This window comes from Xiphophorus hellerii, chromosome 20 (genome assembly GCF_003331165.1).
Source record: "Xiphophorus hellerii strain 12219 chromosome 20, Xiphophorus_hellerii-4.1, whole genome shotgun sequence".
NCBI classification, from domain to species: domain Eukaryota; kingdom Metazoa; phylum Chordata; class Actinopteri; order Cyprinodontiformes; family Poeciliidae; genus Xiphophorus; species Xiphophorus hellerii.
The window spans coordinates 11,354,847-11,379,694 of record NC_045691.1 but is presented as its reverse complement, the minus strand read 5'-3'; the positions used below and the strand labels follow the sequence as shown (position 1 = coordinate 11,379,694).

The 24,848-nt window shown below is 36.0% G+C and overlaps 1 protein-coding gene across 2 annotated transcripts in view; it reads left to right on the top strand.

Moving 5' to 3' along the window:
* The window catches only part of LOC116710574 (serine hydroxymethyltransferase 2 (mitochondrial)), a 31,276-nt gene extending 7,184 nt beyond the window's left edge, over positions 1-24,092 (top strand). The window contains exons 2-13 of one of the 2 annotated variants that reach the window (XM_032549713.1): positions 2,254-2,445; positions 7,825-7,904; positions 9,791-9,991; positions 10,237-10,318; positions 14,021-14,143; positions 15,249-15,388; positions 16,067-16,229; positions 16,522-16,621; positions 20,795-20,950; positions 22,224-22,331; positions 22,509-22,648; positions 22,919-24,092. In XM_032549713.1, the coding sequence (XP_032405604.1) occupies positions 2,254-2,445; positions 7,825-7,904; positions 9,791-9,991; positions 10,237-10,318; positions 14,021-14,143; positions 15,249-15,388; positions 16,067-16,229; positions 16,522-16,621; positions 20,795-20,950; positions 22,224-22,331; positions 22,509-22,636 (1,473 nt within the window). In that variant the 3' untranslated portion in view covers positions 22,637-22,648; positions 22,919-24,092. Of the gene's footprint in view, positions 1-2,253; positions 2,446-7,824; positions 7,905-9,790; positions 9,992-10,236; positions 10,319-14,020; positions 14,144-15,248; positions 15,389-16,066; positions 16,230-16,521; positions 16,622-20,794; positions 20,951-22,223; positions 22,332-22,508 lie in introns of both variants that reach the window. The other variant, XM_032549712.1, reaches the window with a different exon arrangement.
* The last annotated feature ends 756 nt before the right edge of the window (positions 24,093-24,848 follow it).

Here is a 24,848-nt window from a genome sequence, read left to right as displayed (position 1 = left end):
GATGGGCACATCGACTACCTGATGCAATAGTTCACACTACATGATTTTTTGCTCCTATTTTTCCCCTTATGACAATCTTAGACCTTTGGTCTTTCTAAGATTGTGTGGTGTGTTACGGTAGATCGTCGCTGCCGCTCCGATCTAAATCAGTGGTTTTCCCCGACTGGGAGCTTTAACGCAGCCTGTTGAATGTGACAGGTAGCCAATCAGAAAGCGCGGATTCTCCTCCGCGCTTTCTGAGGGGAAATTACGTCGGGGAATCCCAAACAGCTGACACGACGCAACCCGAAGTCCAGCGGACATTGGAGATGATATGTGGAAACAACATTAATGTTTATTCAACATGCAAAGAATATAGAAATGACAAGGGGAGGAGTTGGAGCGAAATTACTACCGCAGTTGATAAACCCGGTAACTTTTCAGCTGTTCTTCGTTAACGTGACGTAAATAGGTTATAATGATTTTCATTCAGTCAGGACTTTACGCTGACACTAGCCACATGCATTGCAGGTAGATTGTAGTAAAGCATTGATTAATGCCTGGTTTTAAAATTAGTTCACTGGACTTGTAGCCATTATTTTGTGCCCATTGTTGGACACCACACGGCAGGAACGAACCCGATCGAACCGTTATACCTAGGATTTCTGTCGGCTAATGTGTGATCTGTCAGGTTTTAAAAATGGGCTGACAATCGGCCGACAGCTCTAAGATCGTGTAGTGTGCGCTGGGCTTCACACTAAGGAAATGAGGAAGGGAGGGTCAGTGGAGAGCACCGGAGTTGAGCCTTTTTTCATTCGGTGTCATCAACAGAAAGAGAAAAAGGCCGGAAGAGACGATAATGCCTATAATTGAAATGACGTCGATAGTTTTAATTTATCGTACGATTAATCGATTTATCGTTTATCGCGACAGGCCTACATATCATTCTTTCCGCACTTATGTAGAATTTGTGGATTGGACTGGATTTCTTTAGATTACCACTAAGGAACCACTGGTCAGGCCAATCAAGTTGAAAAGTTGCAAATTCTAATCAAAGGACGACTTCTCAGTGCATCTCCAATGTAGTCCCTCCCCTGTCTTGCACTATTCAACCTTTCCTTTCTTGAAAATATCAAGTAAAACTTTTAAATCTTTTTTTTGTTCTTTTTGCACCTTAAATGTAGAAAATGGCCTCTTTGAAAGGTAAAATGCCCTCAACTTTTTGCCGCATTTGAGAAGAGGATAATAGCTCTTGTTAAATGAATGTCCTTAGTTGGTCCTGAGCATTGTGTTAATTGCTTTTTAATGGTGCTATTAAAGGGAGGCTGTCCCTCACACCCTAGCCCACCTGTACAGATGATAACTACAGGTTAGATGTGGAGCGATTGATCGAAGCACAGTTATAATCATGTTGTTGATTAAATGTCAGGAAGAAGCCAGTTTATTCTGCATGTAATCAACCAATCATGGGTTTAATTTAACCCCCAAAGCATTCTCTCACAAAGCACCGTTTTTTTAAAAACTGTAATTGTGTCTCATATCTATTTATGTAAACCGTTGTCTTTTTTTCTGCTTGAAAGTTTTTTGGCTGTCCAAGCAGTATGTGGATAAAAAACTGAGGAGTGGAGGCAGAATTCAACCCAGTGGGAGGATTCATATTTTAAAAAGGACTTGTTAAATTTTTAGTCTCTGCACTCTTGTGCGATCCGGCATTCCAGCGGCAGCAGCAGAACTTGCCAGCCCTAGTCCAGATTAGATAAGCAGGAAGTGCTGAATCTGTTCTCTCTATACATCCCTTCTGGTACATTGAGGCAGTAAGTCAGTCGCTCAGTTTGTAGAACTGCTGATGGAAGCATAATTGAATAACTGTGCTGATTATTGATATCTTGCAAACACAATCTTCTAATTGTACCAGACTATGCATTGAAGTGAAAGAGAAAATGAGCTGAGAAAAAGTCTTGAAAAAAAAAAATTATTATTAAAAAAAATCTGGCTCTTGCTTTGAAATGTGAAGTATTCAAGTCTGAGACATTATGTTCTTTGTAACTTGCCTGCATCCCTTAGACTGGTTAAAAATGTTCACTGAAACTGATAACAGAAGTACTTCCTCTCTCCTTCCAGCCCCCAATACTTCTATAATTTGTGTTGGCCTTTATGAACCACAACCTACTTTCAGCCCAATAATCTAGTTTCAGAAAATGTGTTTCTAAAACTGACAAACTTTAATTTGAACATTTTCCATCTGTGTTATCCTCGCTCTGTTCCTGCCCCCAGCCCTTGTGCCAGCAGCCCTCCATTCGTCTCAGTGTACGGTTCCAGCAGTCCCATGCAGCCACCCGAACGGTGGATGAAGATGGATCCTGGACCGGACAGGAGAGTCTGGCTGAGGACGACCCAGAAATGTGGGCTCTGCTGCGGAAGGAGAAGGACAGACAGTGCCGTGGTTTGGAGCTCATTGCATCTGAGGTATTTAAAAATCAACAGTGAGAATTAATCATTTTCATCTTTTTGTTTATGGTTATGATCATCTTTATGCAGTTTTAAAATGTATTTGGCATTTTTTTATTACTTTCTGAGTATGGAGGGAAAAAGGTCAACTGAATCAGGAAAAATGTTTGTGCTTCTGCACTTTATTCCATTATCTGGAAGATAAAATCTGAATTTGTATTAAATAAAGACCTTTTCACACTGATTTATGTTTAAATGACTTGCCACATCAAATATTTTGTTCAACTCACTAATTTTGTTTTTGAGTTAGTAAGAGAAAACCACTGATTACCACAGAAACTCATTCAGAAGTGGAAAAATTACAACTTCAGTTATTTGGTCTGTTTGTCTGAAATTAGAGTTTTCAACTGGACATCTGGTTTGTAAGCTGGGTCTAGTTTAGGTGCCAAGCAAACTAAAATTTTGTTCAATTGTATTTTTACTACAAAGTAAATAGGCATTAGAAATGAAAAACTAATTTAACTACTATGTTTACTATAGATAATCTGTTTCAAATTTTAAACTCTTGTTTGTCCTATCTAGAAATGTGTCCTATTTAGTACAGTAACAAAAAAACCCCCAGTAAAATAGTTATTTTCCACACTGCAGCTTTTGGAAGGTAACCAGGACATATGGATAACAAAATCCAACTCTTTAAATACCTTGAATATTCAAAAAACTTATGTAAAAATTCCTAACCTGTAGTGTGAAAACATATTTCAGTTCAGCAGAGCAGCTTCTAGTAGTACAACTTTAGGAAAAACAATGAGTACTGGAGGAAGCAAGAAGCTACGTTCTTTTATCTGACTCATGATTTAGCTATTGTAATCTGCAGATTAAAATTTCCTAGATATGATAAATGATGAGTTGAACATTTTTAAGATATAAAACTCTTAATGTGTCAGTGACATAAATCTCCAGTGTTCTAATATATTTTTATTTCCACCATAAATTTTGCTCTGATTGTGACCTGATCTGTTTACATTAAGTTTATGTCTTTCCTATGGAAATGTAGTTTGCTCTAAACACATTATCATCCTACTCGTATGCACCTCCTGGAGAGGTAATGATTACTATTTTTCTGTTCTGAAGTGCAAACCAAGATATTCTTTTTTTCTTTTCTTTTCTCTTGACCTGCACCAAACAGAAGCTTCAGTTCAATAATTTTGCACGCTGACATAAAAGCTTGCAGAACAACAAACTCACCAGTACAAATTTTTCATTTTAGCTTGTACATGCCCTCCACATTAGACTTTCCTGAGTGTTTCAAACTATCAGGTACAGTCGTAAGTCACTCACAGAATTAAATATTTATGCTTCAAATTTATAGTCACTGTACTGCTGTGCTACATTGACATCACTTCCGGTCTCCATCACTAGTGCAAACGGCAGAAAGGCGTGTCTGAACACTCTGTGTAGTAGATTGCATTTGGTATTAATTGTTTTTATCTTGTAACCAGGTTGCTATGTATTGCAAATTTTTTGCCCAGGTCCCTCTTGAAAATGAGATCTAGATCTCAACGGGGTTTACCTGATTAAATAAAGGAAAAAAAAAAAAAAACACACAGACTAGCAGGCTAATTCCTCACTAATAACATGCCCTGATAGTATATGTTTACAACCAGTCCTTTCAAGGTAAAGTATTTATTTGTACGTGTATGCAGTTTTTCATATCAATTATTTAAGCTTTTTATAAACCCATATTTACTACATATGTATTGCACACAAGATTTGTTTATTCTATTTAAAAGAGGCTCTTTTTACCTCTGGATTACACATATCAAATTCACTTCAGTGTAATATTTAGTTTTGTCAAATTCACTTTATTATTTTAATTCAGACCAGTACAGTCAGATAGCTGAAGGTTATTCCACTTGGTCATTTAGATTCTGTACAAACTCCTGCCAGAGAGTGACGAACCTGGTTGGGAAACAGTGGCCCTTTTAGTCTTTAAATTTTGAATGACATTCAGAGTTTTTGTCTAACTGTGGTTCCAATTCATAGCTATCCCATTTTGTTTGTACTTTTACTGAATTTTTCTTCCTTGAACCAGTCCAAATAATTTTTTTTTACTCGCTCAATGTTTTCTCAGTTCATTGTGCCAAATCACAACACTTTGCCCAATTCCCCTGCCCCCCATGTCCAATTTTATTGTAATTGCGAGAGACCTTGTTTCTAAAGCGTACGATGATGTAACACTTCACACAAAGCCTAACAAGAACCAAGGAATGTTAGGAACTCATTGGCAGGCTGTATAGCTATTAAATATAATCTTTTTATATAAAATTGCTTAGAGAAAGCTTTACTCATTATAAGATGGAATATCTGAATACTCCCTAGAGTCAAAATTGGTCATTCTTTTTGTTTTTATTCCAGAGCCTTATAATGTGAAATGGAGACTGTTACTATTCAGAAGAGCAGACAGTGTTTTATCTTCTGTTGTTCTTTCTCTCTTCCCTTGTTTCTTTTTGCCACAGTAGTTGTTCAGTGAAGTATATCAGCCTCTTCTCAGCACAAAGCCTGACCGCTCTAGTGTGAGATAAAGCTGAGATCTTCATCCTGCTTCCTCTCTAACTCACTCTGCATGGCTCATCAGAGCAACAGTCAGGGAGACACACCTTGAAAGAAAAGACATACATTTTGACACACGTTACCAACCCACCCACCCAACACACACACCTCAAAGCGACTTCTTTTCCTTTGCTAATACATGCACATTTATTTTCATGACAGACGGGTGCAACAGAAAGCTGTTACTGGAGCTGTTATCTTCCTTGATCTCCTCTTTCCTCTTCTGATAAGCATTACCATAACCACTCACACATGATACACCAGCAACACCCAATCAAAACAGAGGGTGGGGAACGCATTTTTCTATGTCTGCCTAGACAGACTGTACAGTTTAAAGAGTATTCACACTGGGTCTGCAAAATATATTCTTGTCGCAATATCCGTTTTTAAATTATTATTATTACTATTATTGGATGGAGTCTCATTGCCGTAGATGCCCAAACTTGACATACACAGTCGTACCAGAAATACTAAAGGTTACAAAGGGTTGCACCACATTGGTGGGCATGAAAGAAAGGAAAACATATTCATTACAATTGTTATGATCATCACAATATTTAACAATATCAACGTTGCAAGATTTTCAAATGTCAAGCAACCTTAATTTATAGAAAATTAACTTTTTGGCATTTTAACACAAAAGAACACTAGCATTGTATTTCACTTGGATTTTGTTGTGATTAAAAACTAAACATAAAGCCAAAGTGGAAATAAATACTGCATTCAACCAAAAGAGGGCAGATTATGAAGTCTGTATACTATGTTGCCCTTCAGTAATCATTAGATTTAAATAGAGAAAATGGGCACACCGACTACCTGATACAATAGTTCACACTACAAGGTTTTTTGCTGCTATTTTTCCCCTTACGACAATCTTAGAACATTGGTCTTTCTAAGATTGTGTGGTGTGTTACGGTAGATCGTCGTTGCCGCTCCGATCTAAATCAGGGGTTTTCCCCGACTGGGAGCTTTAACGCAACCTGTTGAATGTGACAGGTAGCCAATCAGAAAGCGCGGATTCTCCTCCTGCTTTCTGAGGGGAAATTACAGAGGAGAATCCCAAACAGCTGACACGGCGAAACCCGAAGTCCAGCGGACATTGGAGATGATACGTGGAAACAACATTAAAGTTTATTCAACATGCAAAGAATATAGAAATGACAAGGGGAGGAGTTGGAGCAAAATTGCTACCGCAGTTGATAAACCCGGTAACTTTTCAGCTGTTCTTCGTTACGTGACGTAAATAGGTTATAATGATTTTCATTCAGTCAGGACTTTACGCTGACACTAGCCACATGCATTGCAGGTAGATTGAAGTAAAGCATTTATTAATACCTGGTTTTAAAATTAGTTAACTGGACTTGTAGCCATTATTTTGTGCCCATTGTTGGACACCACGCGGCAGGAACGAACCCGATAGAATCGTTGTACCTAGGATTTTTGTCGGCTAATGTGTGGTCTGTCAGGTTTTGAAAATGGGCTGGCAATCGGCCGACAGCTCTAAGATCGTGTCTTGTGCGCTGGGCTTTACGCTAAGGAAATGAGGAAGGGAGGAGTCAGTGGAGAGCACCGGAGTTGAGCCTTTTTTCATTCAGTGCCATTAGCTGAAAGAGAAAAAGGTCGGAAGAGACGATAATGCCGATAATTAAAATGACGTCGATAGTTTTAATTTATCGTACGATTGATGCATAATATTTGAATTAAATTTTTTTGTTCCTTTTTTTCACCAAAAAAGGTTTCCTGTGTATTTGTATTGATCCCCCAGACTCAATATTTTTTTCTGCATTTGCAGGTGCAAGTAATTTGATTATGGATCTACCAGCATCTAGAGGACTTTGTTAGAAAAAAAGTTAAAACTCAGTCGGATTGAATGTCGAGCAACCTTTAACTCTATATGTCCTCAAATGGATTTAGGTCTGGACTTTGACTGGGCCATTCTAAAAAGGGGATATCTTTCAAATCTAAACTATTGTATGTTTGGGATTGTTGTCCTGTGGGAAGTAAACCTCTCAACCCTTAAATAAGGTCTTTTGCTTGTATCTTGCTCCATCCATTTTTCACATCAACTTCCCTGTATCTGCTGAAAAGACAAATTTTTACAAAGCGCTGTATTACAGACCAGTGTTATAAAATACACTAGCTTTGCTGCAGAGGTTAAACTGAAAAACCTAAGTTAGATGTCAGGGTATCTGACGTTTACTCAGAGATAAGTTTAGTTGTTTATTCCATCTATTGACTGTACAAATATAAGGTACCTGATAAGGACCAAAGTCTTATAATTTCACTACTGTTTGTCTTTTACTGTGATTACACAACAATGATTTGCATTTCATGAAATGTGAATGACATGTGAGGCATGATTAAAAGAGTAACAGCTCAGGTTTTAGTCCAAATCTGAGATGTTATTTAACTTGAGGATGGAGTCTTTAACATAATGTCAGAGGTTTGTACCTATTTTTCAGCTGAACATACTAGCAATACTTTATCTATGAAAGCACATTTCAACATAGGACATAAAATGGGCCACATGAATATACCTCAACATGTGCACAAACATTTATCACATTATCATGTGTCCTCCAGCAGTGTAGAGATAAACACTCAGAAGTGTTGAGTGTTAGTCTATGGCCGACCACAGGTTCAATACTGTAATGATTGCTTCTAGCCAAAGGGGGATTTCTCACTATCACTTAACAGACTTTAATTTGCCATCCTTGTCCCTTCTATCCTCTCATGTCATTGATCTGAGTGTGTGTGTGTGTGTGTGTGTGTGTGTTGTCATCACAGAATTTCTGCAGCCGAGCAGCTCTGGAAGCTCAGGGCTCCTGTCTGAACAACAAATATTCTGAAGGCTATCCAGGGAGAAGGTGAGTGTTTATTCAGCCACACCTCAACTTATTAACAGTGCTGATACTTTGGGCTTTGGGACATTTGCTGCAGATCTACAAAAATAAAGGAATACATGCATGCATACTGATTTATGCTGGGTTCTGCGTGTTGCATACCCTAATCATGTTACTAATCCACCGCCCCAGGTTGCTGACGAAGATTCCCAATGGGGAACATTGGATATATTTACAGTCGTTTCTAATTGAGTTTTCATTTATTTTAGTGTGATAATTTTTAAAATTGATTATTCTGTTTGAATAATTCACATATCAGCAATAAAATTAGAGCTTTAATACTGTGAAACACTCATCTTTTGATGTCTTAAATAAAAGCCTTATAAGCCTCCTTTCTATTATATTTGGTGTTAGTTTTGAACCCTCTGCCCACATTTGCCCTGTCTGCTGTTTTACACTTTAGTGTAATGAAACAAAGCATAATCCGATTCTTTTTAAAGATTTGTGCTGCGGCAGTCAGTCTCTTTTTCATCTGCAATTCCGCTGAAACGTTTTCAGTATTTTCAGCCTGAAATGCCCTCAGTTTGTCGTAACACATTTGGGTCAAAGATGGGAGAAACTTTTTTTCAACTAATAATTCCATTTTTGATTAATGCTTTTTGAAGTGATAAAACATTTTGATGACATGGATTTTGATGTTATGCTTTGTATAACAAAACAATTCATGCAAATGAATATACACTTTTGCTGGGTTTTCAGTGCAGTTTACTTGATTACTTACTTCATACATCAGGCAGTTGTATGAAGTAAAGAAGCAACCATTTTTGCTGATCCTGATAGATTCTAAATGTAATGGACTATTTTAACAGGAGGGTAATGATGAAGGACACAAACTTGCAAGTCTGAATTACGATGAATGAATAAAGTAACAAATGTTTAGCATATTGTGGTATTTTTTCCTGAACCTTTAACCCCTCAGAACTTATTATTTAAAACCCCTAATCTCTTTGGGATTGTTTGTTGCAAGGGTTTCCAATGAACCATGCTGTTAATGCAAATTATATCCTCTGGCTCCTAAAACTGATAAAAACGAAAAATCATAAAATTGAGAGATGCTTTCTGAAAATTATATATTGCCTATATCCAGGCGATCCAGGTTAACTTCTAGTTGTAGAGCAGGAATGCTTGTTTGCAGCACAATATCTAAACCCTCTTATTTAACCAATTTTAATAAGCTGGGGAAATGTCCTTTTGATCTGCAATCGGAGAGATATTGTCACTACGGCTTCAGCTTCATTTAAAATCTTAAATTTCACAGTTGTTCATTAATTGCTTCTAGCATCAACTTTCATCAAGCTGATTGATGGTAGTTTAAGAATTAAAATCTGAAACTTTCTTGTAACATTATCACCTACCAGCATCATCAAGTGAGTGTTTGTATTTGTAGTTTTACAAATTCTGATGTCCTGAGGGAGAAAAAGAAGCTTCCCTTAAGAAACTGAAACAGGAGAATACATTTGATTTTAAAGCCATAAGCTTTATTTCAGTTGCATAATCCTTATAACTTAAGTAAAGTTATTTCAACTACTGCAAAAGTAACAAATTCTGATGAGTCGCACATTAACAACAACATTTTTGCGCTTGCTGCATTTGTTGCACAGGAAAGAGAAACTGCACTCAGGATACCAACCTGGTGTTTTACAGCAACAGACATAAACTTCTGACTTTTCATAGCAGTTACTCTCTGAAAAATACTGTTTCTTGCCTCCTAAGGACCAAAAAAGTGTCTTTCATGTTTTGACTGTTGAAATATTAAGGCCAAATAAAGATTTGCAGGTTGAGTACATCTTGTTCGTTCTTTTTCTTGTTGACAATTATATTTTTTCCTGCTTTTTTTTCTTTGGCCTTAGATACTACGGTGGAGCAGAAGTGGTTGACCAAATCGAGCTTCTGTGTCAGAAGCGAGCTTTGGAGGCCTTTGACCTGGACCCAGAGAAGTGGGGCGTCAACGTCCAGCCATACTCGGGTTCTCCTGCTAACTTTGCTGCCTACACAGCTGTACTCAAGCCGCATGACCGCATCATGGGCCTGGACCTGCCCGATGGTGGACAGTCAGTATCCACTTCTTCTTTTTATTTTGTTCTCCCCTTTGGGGCTTTTCTTGTTCTTATTCTCTTTCTTTTCAAAGCTGCCCCAGTTTCTTTGTTGACCAAGGCTAGTGTGTCACTTTGAGGCTTGAATAACCAACACCATCGTTCATTCCTTCTTTTTTATATACTTTCTATTATTAAAGCTATTTATTGTTATTGCATAAAGTTGTCAGAGTTGCACATTCAATTTTTTTCTTTTTCCGCAGTCTGACCCATGGCTACATGTCAGATGTGAAGAGGATCTCTGCAACATCAATCTACTTTGAGTCCATGCCTTATAAGCTAAACGTAAGCAGATGCCTCCAGCATACATTTCAAAACACACCAAAGAAACATAAGCCTGATGTGGTTAAAAAAATGTAATGCGATAAAATTTTACACATTTCAAAAACAGAATTTTCAAATTTCTTCAAATTTGTTAATTTAGAATCTTTTTCTGCTTAAGGGGAACCTTGGCAGCACTGCTGTCTTTTTCCAGTGGCTGTTCTGATGCCTTTTCACCTACTTCAACTCTGAAGTAATGAAAAACTGTCAGTAGCACTTCCAGGCTTTAAAAATTATAACATGTTCCAAGTTTTTGTTTTATATAAGAATAAAGCATTTATGTATTTCTTGCATTTATGTATTAGCGCTATTTTGATCCCTGTCAATTTGCAATGCTTGCATTGTAGCAACACTTAATTGGATTTCCATAACTGCTCTTATAATGGGAACAATTAGACATGTTTCTATAAAAGCATTAAGCCACTTAAACATATGTGCATAATTGTGATTTACAATAAACTAAAGCTGTGCAACCATTTAATAAAATTACAACAAACGTCAAACAAATGTGTGAGCACAGTAAACACAAGAATGCCTGAAATGATTTGTTGGACTGATTTGAATGTATGTGAAAAAGTTTGGAAATTACACTCATTCTAATAGCCCCTCAAAAACATTATGAGCCATTCATAGATTCAAATACACTGTGACATTTGCTTTTCAATAAGCAATCAAATTTGTTTGTTGAAAAATGTTGAGGCAATTTATTCTTCTTTCCGAATTGTAACATAATGCCATTCATGTGTATTTACTTACTGAAAGGTCAGGAGCTTCCTGCTGACTGACTTTTTGCCAGTTTGTATCCAGATTTTATGCCCATATGTTGCAATTGAATACACTATATTTCTTTAAATAAACTGGATTTGCTTGTTTTGCTTTGTGCTTTGAGATAGCAATTGTTGCTAGTAGGCATTCTAATAATAAACTAAAATGTAACTGAACTTACTTTCTTGTTTCATAACTGATTAATTATGGAGATGAATAATTTAAAAATGCAGAAAGCGTGTATAATTTTACCTTATTGTATATTAATTTCTGAAATCTTAAAAGTTTTAAGATTTTAGATGATTATTATTCATGTTGGACCAGCTCACTGACCGCTGATCAAATCTCTTTAGAGCTCTCTTTGATTTATTGAGTGTTTTTTGTTTGTGTAATGTATATTCCTTTATATGTTGGCTCTGATTTAAGTGACTACTACTATGGGAACTCTCCCTTGTAAAAGTAATTTCTCATCTCGGTTGACTGGATGCTCTTCCCAGATTTAGCAAGTCATGTAACCCACCATTTTCAGATATTTTCCATTCCTCGTTTCTTTTTCCTCTTTGGGAAATTTACTGACAACAATTTTAAACCAGTGTTGTAATGCCACATTATTGTTAAGTTCCTATACTGATAAAGGTGTCATTATAGCAGCAGCTCAGGTGAATTTTTTGCCCCCAATAGGTCAAAGGTTGCTGAAATTTAAACACTAATCTGTTTAAAATACAAACATCTCACTATAGTTTGCAGGTTTATAAAATGTTGCCATTCTTTATAGAGCCTATGAAACAGGACCTTTTGGCAATATGTATTTTTTTCTTTTTCTTCAAAACAGAGTCAAATTTAAACCACACACCCTAGTCTGTTTTGTTTTATAATAAATGACTAAATGACTTCACTTTAATGATGAACATTATGGCACTTTGATATTTTATAATCTCTTGGCACCCACTACAATATTATACAAACTTAATGTGTAATGGGCAACTAACAAAACAGCTGTTCATCACAAAGCGCTGTCTGCACACAGAGATCCACTTATTGTGCCCTGACAGTGAGTTTTGGCAGAAGGAAGAGTGTGTGTCACACTGAAACCTTTGGCTGATCTTATCGCGGTCCTGGGAGAGCTTCACTTGTTGCTCTGACCTGCAGTCACCACTCATTTTTGGCCAGATTGTGTAGCAGCTGTTAATGATTAAGACCGTGGTTTATTGCAAAGTCTGGAAGTAGTTGTAGTTTTCTAATACCTGTTTTTACCCTTCCTAATTTGTTTCAGCACTTTGAACTGCCTTGTTGCTGAAAATGTGCTATATAAATAAAATTACCTTTGCCTTCTAGACAAGTAAATAAAATAGAAGAATAGTGGGGAAATTCAGGTAAAAAAAAGACATGCAGGTAAAGTCTGTGAATGTCATTTTATTGGAGATTTACTTTAATGAAGGATGGAAAAATTGTGAAAAAAATATATTTTCAGACTTTATTCCCACCATTTACCAAGTGTCCAAGGAATCCTTCCCTTTATACTTTCTTTCTTCCTTTCCTTCTTTCCTTCCTACAATTTATCCTTGTATTTTTCCTTCCTTTTTGTCCTCCCATCCTCTTTTCTTGTGCATCCTCCCTTCCTACCTTCCTTCTTTTTTATGCATCCTCCTTTTTGTCCTGTCTTCCTTCCTTGTTGTTCCTTCTCTCTCTGGATTTTATATTTAAAGCCCAACAAGTGTAGAAATAGTTGCTACAAATTGGTGAACTGCCAATCTGCATGTTTTATATTTTACAACAAGCATAAATAATTGTGAACTCTGGAAAGTAAAGCCTAGAATTGTAAGAACAAAAAATGTGGAGGAGTCCTTGATTTAAAACATTTATTTACTTGTTGACTTAAATTGTGATCTGCAAAAATCTGTGTCCCCCAAACGTAACAGTATTTATATCCAACAGATATGATCACTCCTCAGAATGTTTAATGTATTTTCTACTGAGGGATCGTGATTGTATGGTAGTGTTGGTAGCAGCTGATGGATGGCGATGAGGCTCTGCTTGTCCAGACCTGCTGATGTATGGGCAGGCAGGACCCCTCTGCGAGAGAGATAATGGGAAATCGACAGGCTGGCCAGCACCACTGGTTCCGTCCTCACAATGAGCAGGTTGATGGAGTGAGGAGGGCATCCATAGATGTGCTCTTGAGATGGGAGATTATCAGGTTGTCTAAATAAAGCTTTCTCTCCTCTTTTCTGTTCTCTTTTTCTTGTCTCCTAGTCCCTTCTTCTCCAATGTGTCTGTCTCCCACTTTGTTTTTCTGTTTCATCCAGCTGTCCTCCCAGCTTTGTCTCTCCTCCAAAGCTGGGAGGAAGATTAGATGGGTAAAGCTGTAGGTTAAGGACGCAGAAAGACTGGTCAGTTCATGTCTCCTTTAACTCTGTCCTGAGCGAAACAGATTAACTACCATGTTTCCTAAATTGCCCAGTTTATTGAAAAGGAGCGGGGAGAATCTTAAAACCAGCATGATCCGTTCAGCCTCATCTCACCAGTTTAGGAGGCCCCTGAAAGGCTGAATTAGGATAAGTAGTGGTGCATTACTGCAATTGCTCCATCTTCCTGCATGATATGATTGGTGTAAATGTCTTCCTTAGATACATTCCTCCCTCTTTTAAAAGTGCCCAAAGTACTTCAATTGCAGCTGCTTCAAATGAGCTTCAAATGGAAAAATCTCTTCTTTCGTGTTGATATGCCCGCTCTTGATCTTTCAAATATCTAACAGGTTTTTTTTTTTCATCCTCTCATTTTCTCTTTTTTTTTTTCCCCTTCTGACCCTTACGCTCCCTTTTATATTCTGATATTCCTCCCCTACTTCTTCTTCTTTCAATATTTCTTTTCTCTCCTCTCAACCTGTCTGTTTTTACGCAGCCTGGAACGGGACTCATAGACTATGAGCAGATGGAAATGACAGCCAAGCTGTTCCGGCCCAGGCTCATCATCGCTGGCACCAGCGCCTACGCTCGCCTCATTGACTATGCCCGCATCAAGAAGGTGAACTGAGCTCACTAATATTCAAACCTCACCCTTCTTTCACCCTACCTGTTTGCTCCACCACTTGCTGTGTTAAGGAGTTCAGAGCAGGTTTGTCCTTTAATGTAAAACTCAGTCAACCTTTTTCATTTAGATGTCAAACCCACCCGTCTGCCGTAAGAATAGGTCAGACCTTGCCAGACTTTACTAACTTCTATTCAGCTTTAGAAATTGCATAGCTCTAAATCCAGTAGCCCTCATTTTTCAGATATTTTGTGTAAAAACATTTGAAAACACTTTTCATGCACATACAGATGCTTTCATCATTTGTTGCCTCACAGCAGCAACTTTTAAACACACACTTCACTGTCCTCTTTGATGGTGCACAAGGGGGCCCTTTATCTGTTTTTGTTATACCAACCAGCTAATTTACTTTATTCACTCCATGACTGGTTGCCTTTGTGGCAGAGCTCCACTTTAGATAGCACCATCAGATGGAGTGTCCTACCATTATGGAGCTGTGTTTTTATCAACCACTAGACTTTGACAGTCATACTACCTTCATTTTCTTCCACTGTTTGCATTCTGGCACTCTTTGCCCCTGATTTTTTTCCATCAAACATACATCCTGTTTATGTATTAAAGGAAGGGAATGTTACTATGATGCATATTAATTGTAATGCAGTTTACTGTTCTGATCCCATGCCAGAGATTCATTTACATTTTACCAAGCTATTTATTATTTGTGTCTTTTTCAATAAATGTTGGCAAGTGAAAGCATAGATTTATTGAATATTGCCTTCATATTTCAGGCCTCTTACGACTGCCAATGAGAGTGTAATTACACATCTTGAAATATCTTGCCTCTGAGAAGATGGGTAACGTCTGCAGATGTAGAGTTAGTTATCAAATCTTAATCATGCAGAGAAAATGCTAATGCACAACAGCTGAGACTCTGCTTCCTTAACGTAACTTTCAACAAAGGCAGCTGAACAAAGTACGCTTTACCCTTGATTTACAAATAATTAAGTTAGATGTTAAAGCAATTTCTTTGTTTTAATAATAATTTAGTATACCAAAAAATTGAACATTTAAACATTTGTTTATTCAATCCTTCTCCTCACAGCTATGCACAGGTATTAATGCCTACTTGCTCGCGGACATGGCTCATATTAGTGGCCTGGTAGCTGCAAAGGCAGTGCCTTCACCGTTTGAACATTCTGACCTGGTCACTTCCACCACACACAAGTCCCTCAGAGGATCCAGGTAACGACACTTATTGTTCCATATAAGCATAAAGATTCCTACCCCGAGAACCTTTTTTTTTTTTTTTTTTTTACATATTATCATGTTACAAGCACAAACTTTGATGTGTTTTAATTGGATATTCCAATGTAAGGTAACATACAATTATGAAGTAGAAGAAAGTGATGCTAGATTTTCTTTGACCAGTTTCTAAATGTGCTTTGATCTAACCATTTGATTGAAAGGCTTAGATTCAGACACAGCAAACTATGCTATGGCTGTATATTTTGGTTTTCTTTCAGGATTACCTTTCATTTACCTCTATCCAATAGAGAATAAAAATGTTCCGACAGCATGATGATGTTTCCACCATCTTGTTTCTCTATGATGCTTGTTTTTCTGCATTTTTTATTTTATTTATTTGTGTCTTATTTTCAAAATAAGACACAAAACCATTCATTATTTTCTTTCCACTGCTCCATTCTACACTATTTTTGGTCTATGAAACTACATATCTGTGAAAGACATTGACATTTGCTGTTGTAACAACCTGAAAAAAAGTGTGTGTGAATATGTTTGCACGGCTTGTAGAAAATAACAAATCATTAAGTCAAGAATAATGTTCAGAGTTGTGAGTTTTCAGCTGTAAATTTGTAATTGCAGCAGTGTTTTATTGGGGAATGACTTTGTTCTGTTTAGGGCTGGCCTCATCTTTTACCGTAAGGGCATCCACTCAGTGGACAAGAAAGGAAAAGAAATCATGTACGACCTGGAAGACAAAGTCAACTTTGCAGTGTTTCCCTCCCTGCAGGGTGGACCTCATAACCACGCCATTGCTGGAGTAGCAGTGGCTCTTAAACAGGTCAGTTTAACAAAAAAATGCTTAGTGGAAATGTGAATACAAAGTTTTGATTTGTATGGAAAGCAGACCTGTTATTGCTGTTATCTACCAGAAAAGAGTAAATCTGAATCTTGTTGATCTATGTTCTTGCAAAGTGATTTAATCTTTTCTGTTTATCTTCCCCTATTTTTTTTATTGTTAACTGTATAAATTTTGATACTGTCTTCAGTTCTAGCAAAGACAATAAAATACTTGGTCTTGGCATCACAGTTCTCTAAGGCTAATCCCACTGTTTCTTTGTTTGTGTGTCCAGGCTCAGTCTCCTATGTTCAGGGAGTATGTAGCCCAGATACTAAAGAATGCAAAGGCTATGGCTGCAGCTCTTCTCAGCAAAGGCTACACTCTGGTATCAGGTAATCATACATGTTTTACACTTGACTTTTATTTAACCTGCAGATAAGACACTGATTCATCTAACAGTGCTGAAACAAACTCATGAGAACCCCTTGTCACAAAAATGCAAATTACACAGCAGGAGAAAAAAACAAAGGTGCATTTAAATTCATGATGTGTAAATGGACTAATGCCAATAAGGCTGCCTTGTCAGTCAGAAAAATCAAATCTGATGAACGTGTTTGCTCTGTGATTGTGAACAAATGCTTGACTCTTGTTTAGCATTTAATATGCTGGCCTCAGCTCGTTTTTGATCTATGGCCCTAAGTTGATACTTTTTTAAAAAATGGACCTGTTTTGTGCTTACACTGCAGCATGTAATTCCTTTTGTCGTGTAAGTAAAATAAAAAGAAAAAGATTTTCTGTTGCTAAAATGGAAATTTAATTCAGTTTGCCAAAAGCTACCACCTGAAGGTCTTGGTACAACATGAATATATTTTAAATCAACTGGGGTCTAATCCATCACTGCCTCAATGTATTGGAATGATTAACAAAATGGGAAAAAATCTGATAAATTAAATGATGGAATTAAATAAAACAAAGATATTCAATGGTTTTCTTGTTTTGAGGATGATGGTCTGCAGTAACTAGACAGCTTTCTTTAGTCCATAAAATCTGACTCATGAATCTTTAGGGAATAATAAAACCTCAAAATGTAGCAACTGAGAAAGCTTCTTAATTGTATTTATGCACTTAGATTCTTATTAGTTTTAGAAAAAATTTTCTCGTCTGTCTCAAATACAGTATATCAAAATTCACCTGAAGGAGAGATATTGAGTTATAAACTAAAGCAACTCTCCAGATTACCCAGACCTGGATGACTGACGAATCTATACCAACATCTAAAGGAGCAAATAATTTTTCTTATTCAGATGGTATGGAAATGTTTACAAACATTTTAAAACTAATTATTCTCAAAATTTTAATATCAACACTTCAGATAAAATTGAGTGATTATATATTGGAACCAATCTCTCACTGATCACACTGGTTTATCTCAACAATTAATAAAGCAAGGAAAAATAAACATAGCAAAAAATATGAACTCTAACTGCTTACAGATAATTTCCAAAGAAAGTTACATTTACATTCAGACTTTTAATGAAACAGTGAAGGTCTGACTTTATTAAAAGGCATTATTAATGTCTCTTTCTCTAAAACTCGGACTACAATTTTTGCAGTTACCAGGGATCTCCAGATACCCAACATGACTTTAAAGTAAAGATTTAAAGGGTAAAGAGGAATGAGATCCAGGTGAGCTTCCCTTGGTCCATTACCTCCAATTACAATAAAACTGATAAGTACCTAACTTCAGTTTGACCTCACCTCTGTCTGGACACTGAATCTGGACCTCAGCTGGTGTGGTTCCCACACTCCTCTCCCCAGTGCAGGACAAAACTGAACGTCTTTAGAAAAACATTGTTGTCAGAGCGGAACGGTCACCCTCAGGCCTGCTGGCCTGCTCTCTCCAGGGACTGACCTCTGAATGTCTCCATGAGATCCTCACTTGAAGGGATCACTCTTACCTCAACTGTGGAATGAGCATCTCTCTTTGTCCATTGTCAACAGACAACAAGCTTTTCCTTAAGATCTTTTTAAATATTCCTTTTCCATGATTACCAATATTTATAATCAATGGCGTCATGTAGTTCCTTTTTTAAAAACCATGTTTTTTGTGTGTTTTTATGTAATCTTTCTGAATAATGTGGATTCTCTAGTAGAGGGCTAAAACAATCAAATTAATTGTGATTAATGAATTATTGAAATAATTGTAAACTAATTTAGTAATTGATTAATCATTAACTGGAGTGCACTGACTCAAAAAGAACACAGAGAAGTAAGCCGAAATTGTACAAAAAATGCATTTTGCATTTAAAACCTTTGATGTAAATACGTTCTTTACAGAACTCCTGAATGGGAGTTTTAGCTTCACCCGGTTCAAATGCTGCACAAACAAGTTAAAACAAATAAAATTTCTCTTTAAGGTGCTCCTTTTTAAAATAAGAAATTCATTTTTCTTATTTAAAAAAGGAATCGTTTGCTTATTTATGTATCTTAATGTATTTCTAATACTGTGTAAAAAAGTGGTTCAATGAAAAATTTACAGAATATGCCAATTTTTTGTCCAATTAATAAACAGAATAAACAATTACTGAAATGATTGGTAGTCGCAAGACCTAAACAGAACTAAGCTTGCTGAAACTCATCATTAGAAATGTGGAGGCAGTTCCACAACAAAGCTATTGTTGTGAATAGCCCTGTCACAAAGCAATAAATCAATTAATCACCAAGTTCAATAATTTACATTTGCATGATTTACTGTTTTTCTGTTTTCGCTCTCTTTCTACAAAAAAATGGTCTTCATTCTGGTGCACTGCTAATCTTTTTTTGTTAATCATAAATTTATAAGACTTTAAAAAAAATTATTTGTTGTATGTGTAGTTTTGTTTATTTATTTTTTATATTTAAAATGTCTCCCAGTGTTAAATGTTCATTTGAATTTAATGTTTATTGATCTTTGAGAATGTGTTCTTGCATTACTATGTATTACCATTATATTACTTGAAAATGTTCTCAAAACAACATTATTGGTTATTGCAATAACGTCTGAGTCAATTTATCATCCAGCAAAATTTATCAATGACAGGTCTAGTTGTGGAACTGGTAAACTGGAGGCGGCTTTTACTAATGGGCATTAAAAAAAAGAGAATGTGGATTCATTTTGACATTGAACTGATGGTGATTAAATTGGGGATCATTTCAAAAGCTTGTTGAGTTCTGAACTAGCAGAATAAAGTCATTCAACTTCGACAGATAACTGCACATGTATTTACAGGCATCTAAATAAACCTTTAATCACAGTGGCTTCAGATATGTACTCATAACATGTTGAAGGATTCAGCATTAGCTCATCAAATTAGCTCAATCTAATGTCACAATGACTATATTTAGGGATCCCAATTATGTATAGGGAAATAGATGTGCAGTCTGATTTCTTCAGGTTTCTAATGCTGTATTTACACGTACCAAGCTAAGTTAGAGATGCACTGCCAGCCTTTTCTAAGTCTCTGTACACTAGCTTCAACTGAGGTGCAACAAGCCTGTGTTGAAATATACCACCTGCACTATAATTAATTTGTAATGTGTTTAATAACCCCATTGTAGTAATTAATTGTCTTGTATAATAAAAAGTCAATTAATTGTAAAGTTTTGTAAATGCAAACTGTATATGACCAAGTTTCAGAAGACGAAAATTAACCAGATTACTAAATGAAAAAGGTTTTTATAACAATATAGCTTTAAAATGAAATAAAAAAATACTGAGTTTACAGTGTTTAAACTGTTTAAAATAGATCATGGTGAAAGAGAAACATCTATAAACCTAAGAATGAATACTCAAAAAACACTTTTGAACAGTTTTCAACCTTGGCTACTTTAAAGAATATATGTTAAGAAAATGTAAAACAAATAATATGAAAATACTAACGAAGTATGGTTTATTGCATGTTTTTAAAATGAATCTAAACAATAATTGTGTCAAATTAGACTTAAGATATACAGGATGCAACCCTAAATCCAGGTGTTTGAAGCATGTCTGCATCTAGTCCGTATGGATTGAACTCCCTCTATCCTGCCTCAACTTGAATCTGATTTGGTGAAAAATACCTATGTTTATTTAATGGCACCTTTTTGATAACTGTGATTAGTTAGATTTTTAATAGTTTTCAGTCCTGCTCTTTCTTCCTGGAGGTTCAGAGCACATCTGCAAGTAGATGTATCTGTTTATGATATATCTGCTGGGTGTGGAGTCTGGGAAGATTAGTGGCTACTGAGGGTGTGGAAGCTATTCAAATATATGAACTATTCATTTATCACTTTGATTAGATAAGTTTCTCTGCACACTGCATGTCAAGTGGGAACATTTAGTTCTGTAGCATCTGTCAGATGTTTTGTACAAGGCGAGCGTTAATTAAAACATCTTGAGGTCAGTTTTGGAAGGCTGCATATGGACATTTTTCATTTAAAGGTAAAAATAATGAGGAAAGCAATTAGTTTAAAAGCATTTCTGAGAAGGAATGTGATTAGATTTAGTCATACAGCTGTCGATGATATGTTGGATTAAAATGTTTTAGGTGGAACTGACAACCACCTGGTTCTGGTGGACCTGCGGCCAAAAGGTATTGACGGCGCTCGAGCTGAAAGAGTGCTGGAGCTCGTGTCGATCACGGCCAATAAGAATACGTGTCCTGGAGACAAGAGCGCATTGACCCCTGGAGGCCTCAGGCTGGGTAAGGATGGCTTTCACTATATAGTAAAATAATAGGCTTGTCATATCTCAGTTTATGATCAGAAGCCTAGATTAGAAAAAGAGAAACCAACATATTCTGTCTTATTAGTTTACTCTTTTGCAGAAATATGTTTTAATTTTGCAAGTTCATTATCCATTGAAGATCTTGCCTAAAATGCCTTCACTGTTTGTGTTTCTGTACAGCATGATGGATAATAATTAGATCTTTAACAATCAGACATTTTCTTTCTCCAATTTATTCTAAGAAATGTATCAGCGGGGAAAAAAAGGGTTCTGCATATTCTTTAATGGAGGTTGTAGTTTATAATCCACCTGAAAGTGAGAGTTGTAAGATAATCCTCTTTTATTCATGCATGTATATCTTCCTTTAGCTGTATTCTTTGTTGCTTTGTTGGTTTTTGCTTGTATTATAGAGCAGACTGGTGGTTGATGTGTTTATAGACTAAAAATGATTTATACAATTTTTTCATCAGTTTTTGATCTACTGATAAAAGAAAAATTGATCCATTCAGATCTGTGGTCAGTGCTTCTACAACACCTGAGTATTTATAGGTTAAAGATTTTTTGATCATATAACATTTTAACCACAAAGTATATAAAGTTTCTTCTCATTTACTCCATTCATTGAAATAAAAATCAGAATTTCTGTGTTCTCGAAAGGTCCTGGTTAAAAAGCACTACTGATGGATTATTATACCTTTCTGAACTTCATCTACAGTACACAAGGTGAAAAAGTATATAAAATACCTCAAACTTTTCATTGGACTTTTCACTTCCATATCTATTCAAGGTTATTTCTTTAAATACACAGATAAAAACAGGAAGCACTTATTTTTTATTGTTTTGACTGAAAGTATTGAAAGTGGCATACTTCCAGATCTACTGTTTTAATGAGATTTTCCACCAAGTAGGTCTAAACTGCTAAGAAGCATTTCTTTCTGAAACACGAAAATATGTGCTCCCAAGCAAAAAAAAGTTTTTCCTAGAAAGTACAGTTAAAGGCACAATCTTTGAGCTGCAGTGCAATGTTTTGCAGATATTACTTTATGTTTTGAACAATTTTCACAGTAAAATTGCATCAACTGTCTTAATTTGTTATTTTGACACACTGACATAGTGTTCAGATTAATTGACAATTCAAAAAGCATATTTTCACTATAGTCTGCATAGCTGAGAGACAAAAAGAAAGTCTAGGAGAAATTACAAAAGCATGAAAGAAAATGTAAGTAATTAGATTTTATTTTTTATCTTAGGTGCTCCAGCTCTGACTTCCAGACAGTTCAAAGAAGACGACTTTGTGCAGGTTGTCGAGTTTATGGATGAGGGATTTAAGATCGCTTTGGATGTCAAGAAAAAGACAGGTAAGCCTGTTTGAAAAGAGGTAAATTAAGTCTGTAACTCAGTGGTTGCTGTGAACATATTTATGTGTGTGTTAGTGAGTTAAATCAGAAAGTCGGATGAGAGGAGACAATTTTCCAGCTGGTGGGAAGACAAAAAGAAGCAACTAAATCATAGTATTTTACTGTTTTCTACTGCAGCAAAGCTCCAGGACTTCAAGAACTTCCTCCTCCAGGACCCGGAGACGGTGGCCCGCATTGCAGATCTGCGACACCGGGTGGAGGCTTTTGCCAGGCCGTTCCCCATGCCTGGCTTCTGCGACCATTAGGCGGAGTCACAGGTCTGTAACAGCCAGGTGGCAGACAGCTGGCTGGGCAGAAGTGTGCAGGGAGAAAATGAAAAAATGTCATAGTAGTGAAATGTGGATGGTGCCTAAGAATTAGGATGACTTTAGTTCATTTTTTTGTCTTTTTGCAATCAGACTTGCAGAGACACATTTTCTGTTCATACTACTTTGCTGTCATTCATTGATATATTTAAAAAAAAAAACAGGCTTTCAATTGAAGAAAATAATCTGGGAAAAAAAACTGACATTTTTTTTGTATCACAGAAGAAGATGCTCTTTGTGGCGCGTGAGAAGATTATTCTCAGCTGTCTTCACACAGTTTTAGTGCAAGTGTGAAAGGAAAAGACTTGTCAAATCAAAGCTACACAAACACTTTTCAGTCTGACTTTCCACAAATTTGTATCTTCAGGACACAGTCCAAGTCTTAATTTTTTAAAGGTTCCTATAATGTGCATCACCTATATTATTTTCACAATAAGATTTTTTTTTAGTTTTGTGGCATCATTTGCTGTTTTGAAAAGTCTTAATTTCTCTCTGAAAAGATGCAATTCTACTTAAGATGTCAGAATATTATTTTTTGAAATGCAATTTAAAAATATTTTGAGCCTGAAGTTATATGAAACTATATATTTCAACATGATGTAGTTTATTACAACACTACAAATTATGACCAGCATATTTTTGACTCACTTAACCTATGTTTTCTTGTTTCTTTGTTTACACAACAGGAGCATGTTGTAGATTTCAGATTTAATTGTTCTGTGCTTTGCTATGAAATCAGTATTATAATTAATCAATTCAGTTGTACGGATGTCGACTAATCATGCCAACCTCTCATGTAATTTGTTTACAAAGAATATATACTTTTCTATTCATGGTTTTTAAAAAGTAAATACAGAATCTCCATCATTTGACCATGTAAAGAGTTTTGAAAAGATTTCTTAACTGTTCTTTCTGTCATGTCTTATTTATCTAATTTTTCATCATATTCTTCTAAACTTAAAACAGTAAGGAAATATAGGCTTAATAAAACATGTTTGAGTGTTTTGTAGTCTTAACTGGTTCACAGTGTAGTGCTGTTGTCATGGTCACTGCATCAGTGATAAGTGGGATTTCTGTTTGTGAAATGATGTTAAAAAAGCATAATGAGGAAATACTTCTTAACTCTGAGATTGTTTCTTACTTTGCACAAAGCACAAAATTCAAAGTAAATTGATTACAAAACATTTTTCCATATATTACAGCTTTTGAGCTAAGCATTTTCCAAAATATACCAGGAAGTATTTTTGCTAACATGTTTATTCATCAACTGTTGGTCCTATGAATCATCTGAGACGCTGTCATTGTACACTGAAACCTTTCGCAGCTTTGGTTTTACAGAATATTTTTTTGTAATTTTGTTTGTATAATGCTAATAAAATAAATCATACAAAGGTAAGCTTGTATGTGGTGTGATTTATTTTATACAAAAAAATTGTTTAATTAGGGCCTGATTAATCTTTATGTAGATTTAAGCGTGGACAAACAAACCCACTCCAAAAGCAGAGGCTCATGAGTTTCTTATGTTTGGATTAGTGTCAAACAGGGAACATAAGACACTTTTTAGCATTGAGATGTATTGTTTTAAAGATCATAAGTTTTTTATAATCTTTCATTAAAATGTACTAATCAGGCCCAAGTCATCTTTTACAAGTTTCAAGTTATAAAAATAAAACGGTCTTGTAAATTTTAATTCTGACTTGGAAAGTTAAATGTTCTATATAGCTGTTGCACATATAAAACAATTGTGAAAGATGCAGGGATATAAGATGTTTATGTGCAGTTCTGACTATTTGTGTCCCATGAAACCAGTAATGTGTAGGTTTATTGTTTGAGTCCATAGAATAGGGAGTAATGCATTACTTAGCTGTATTTCTAAATGTCTTTGTGGTTTTATTTTGTGTGTGTGTGCGTGCGTGCGTTTGTTTTTGTTTTTTGCTGTTGAATCCAGCTGTATGTGGTTGAAGGTTACACTTTCTGGTTGAACCTGGGCTGATTTTCTTTTTCTCCAGAATTTGTACACAATGAGTGACGCACACTTACACATCATTACATTGATATGCATTGTTTTTAGGAATCTGGAGTTCAGTCGCTTGCCCAAGGCCACTCTGACATTCAGCGGGGGTTAACTGAAAGTAAACTCACAATCTCCAGA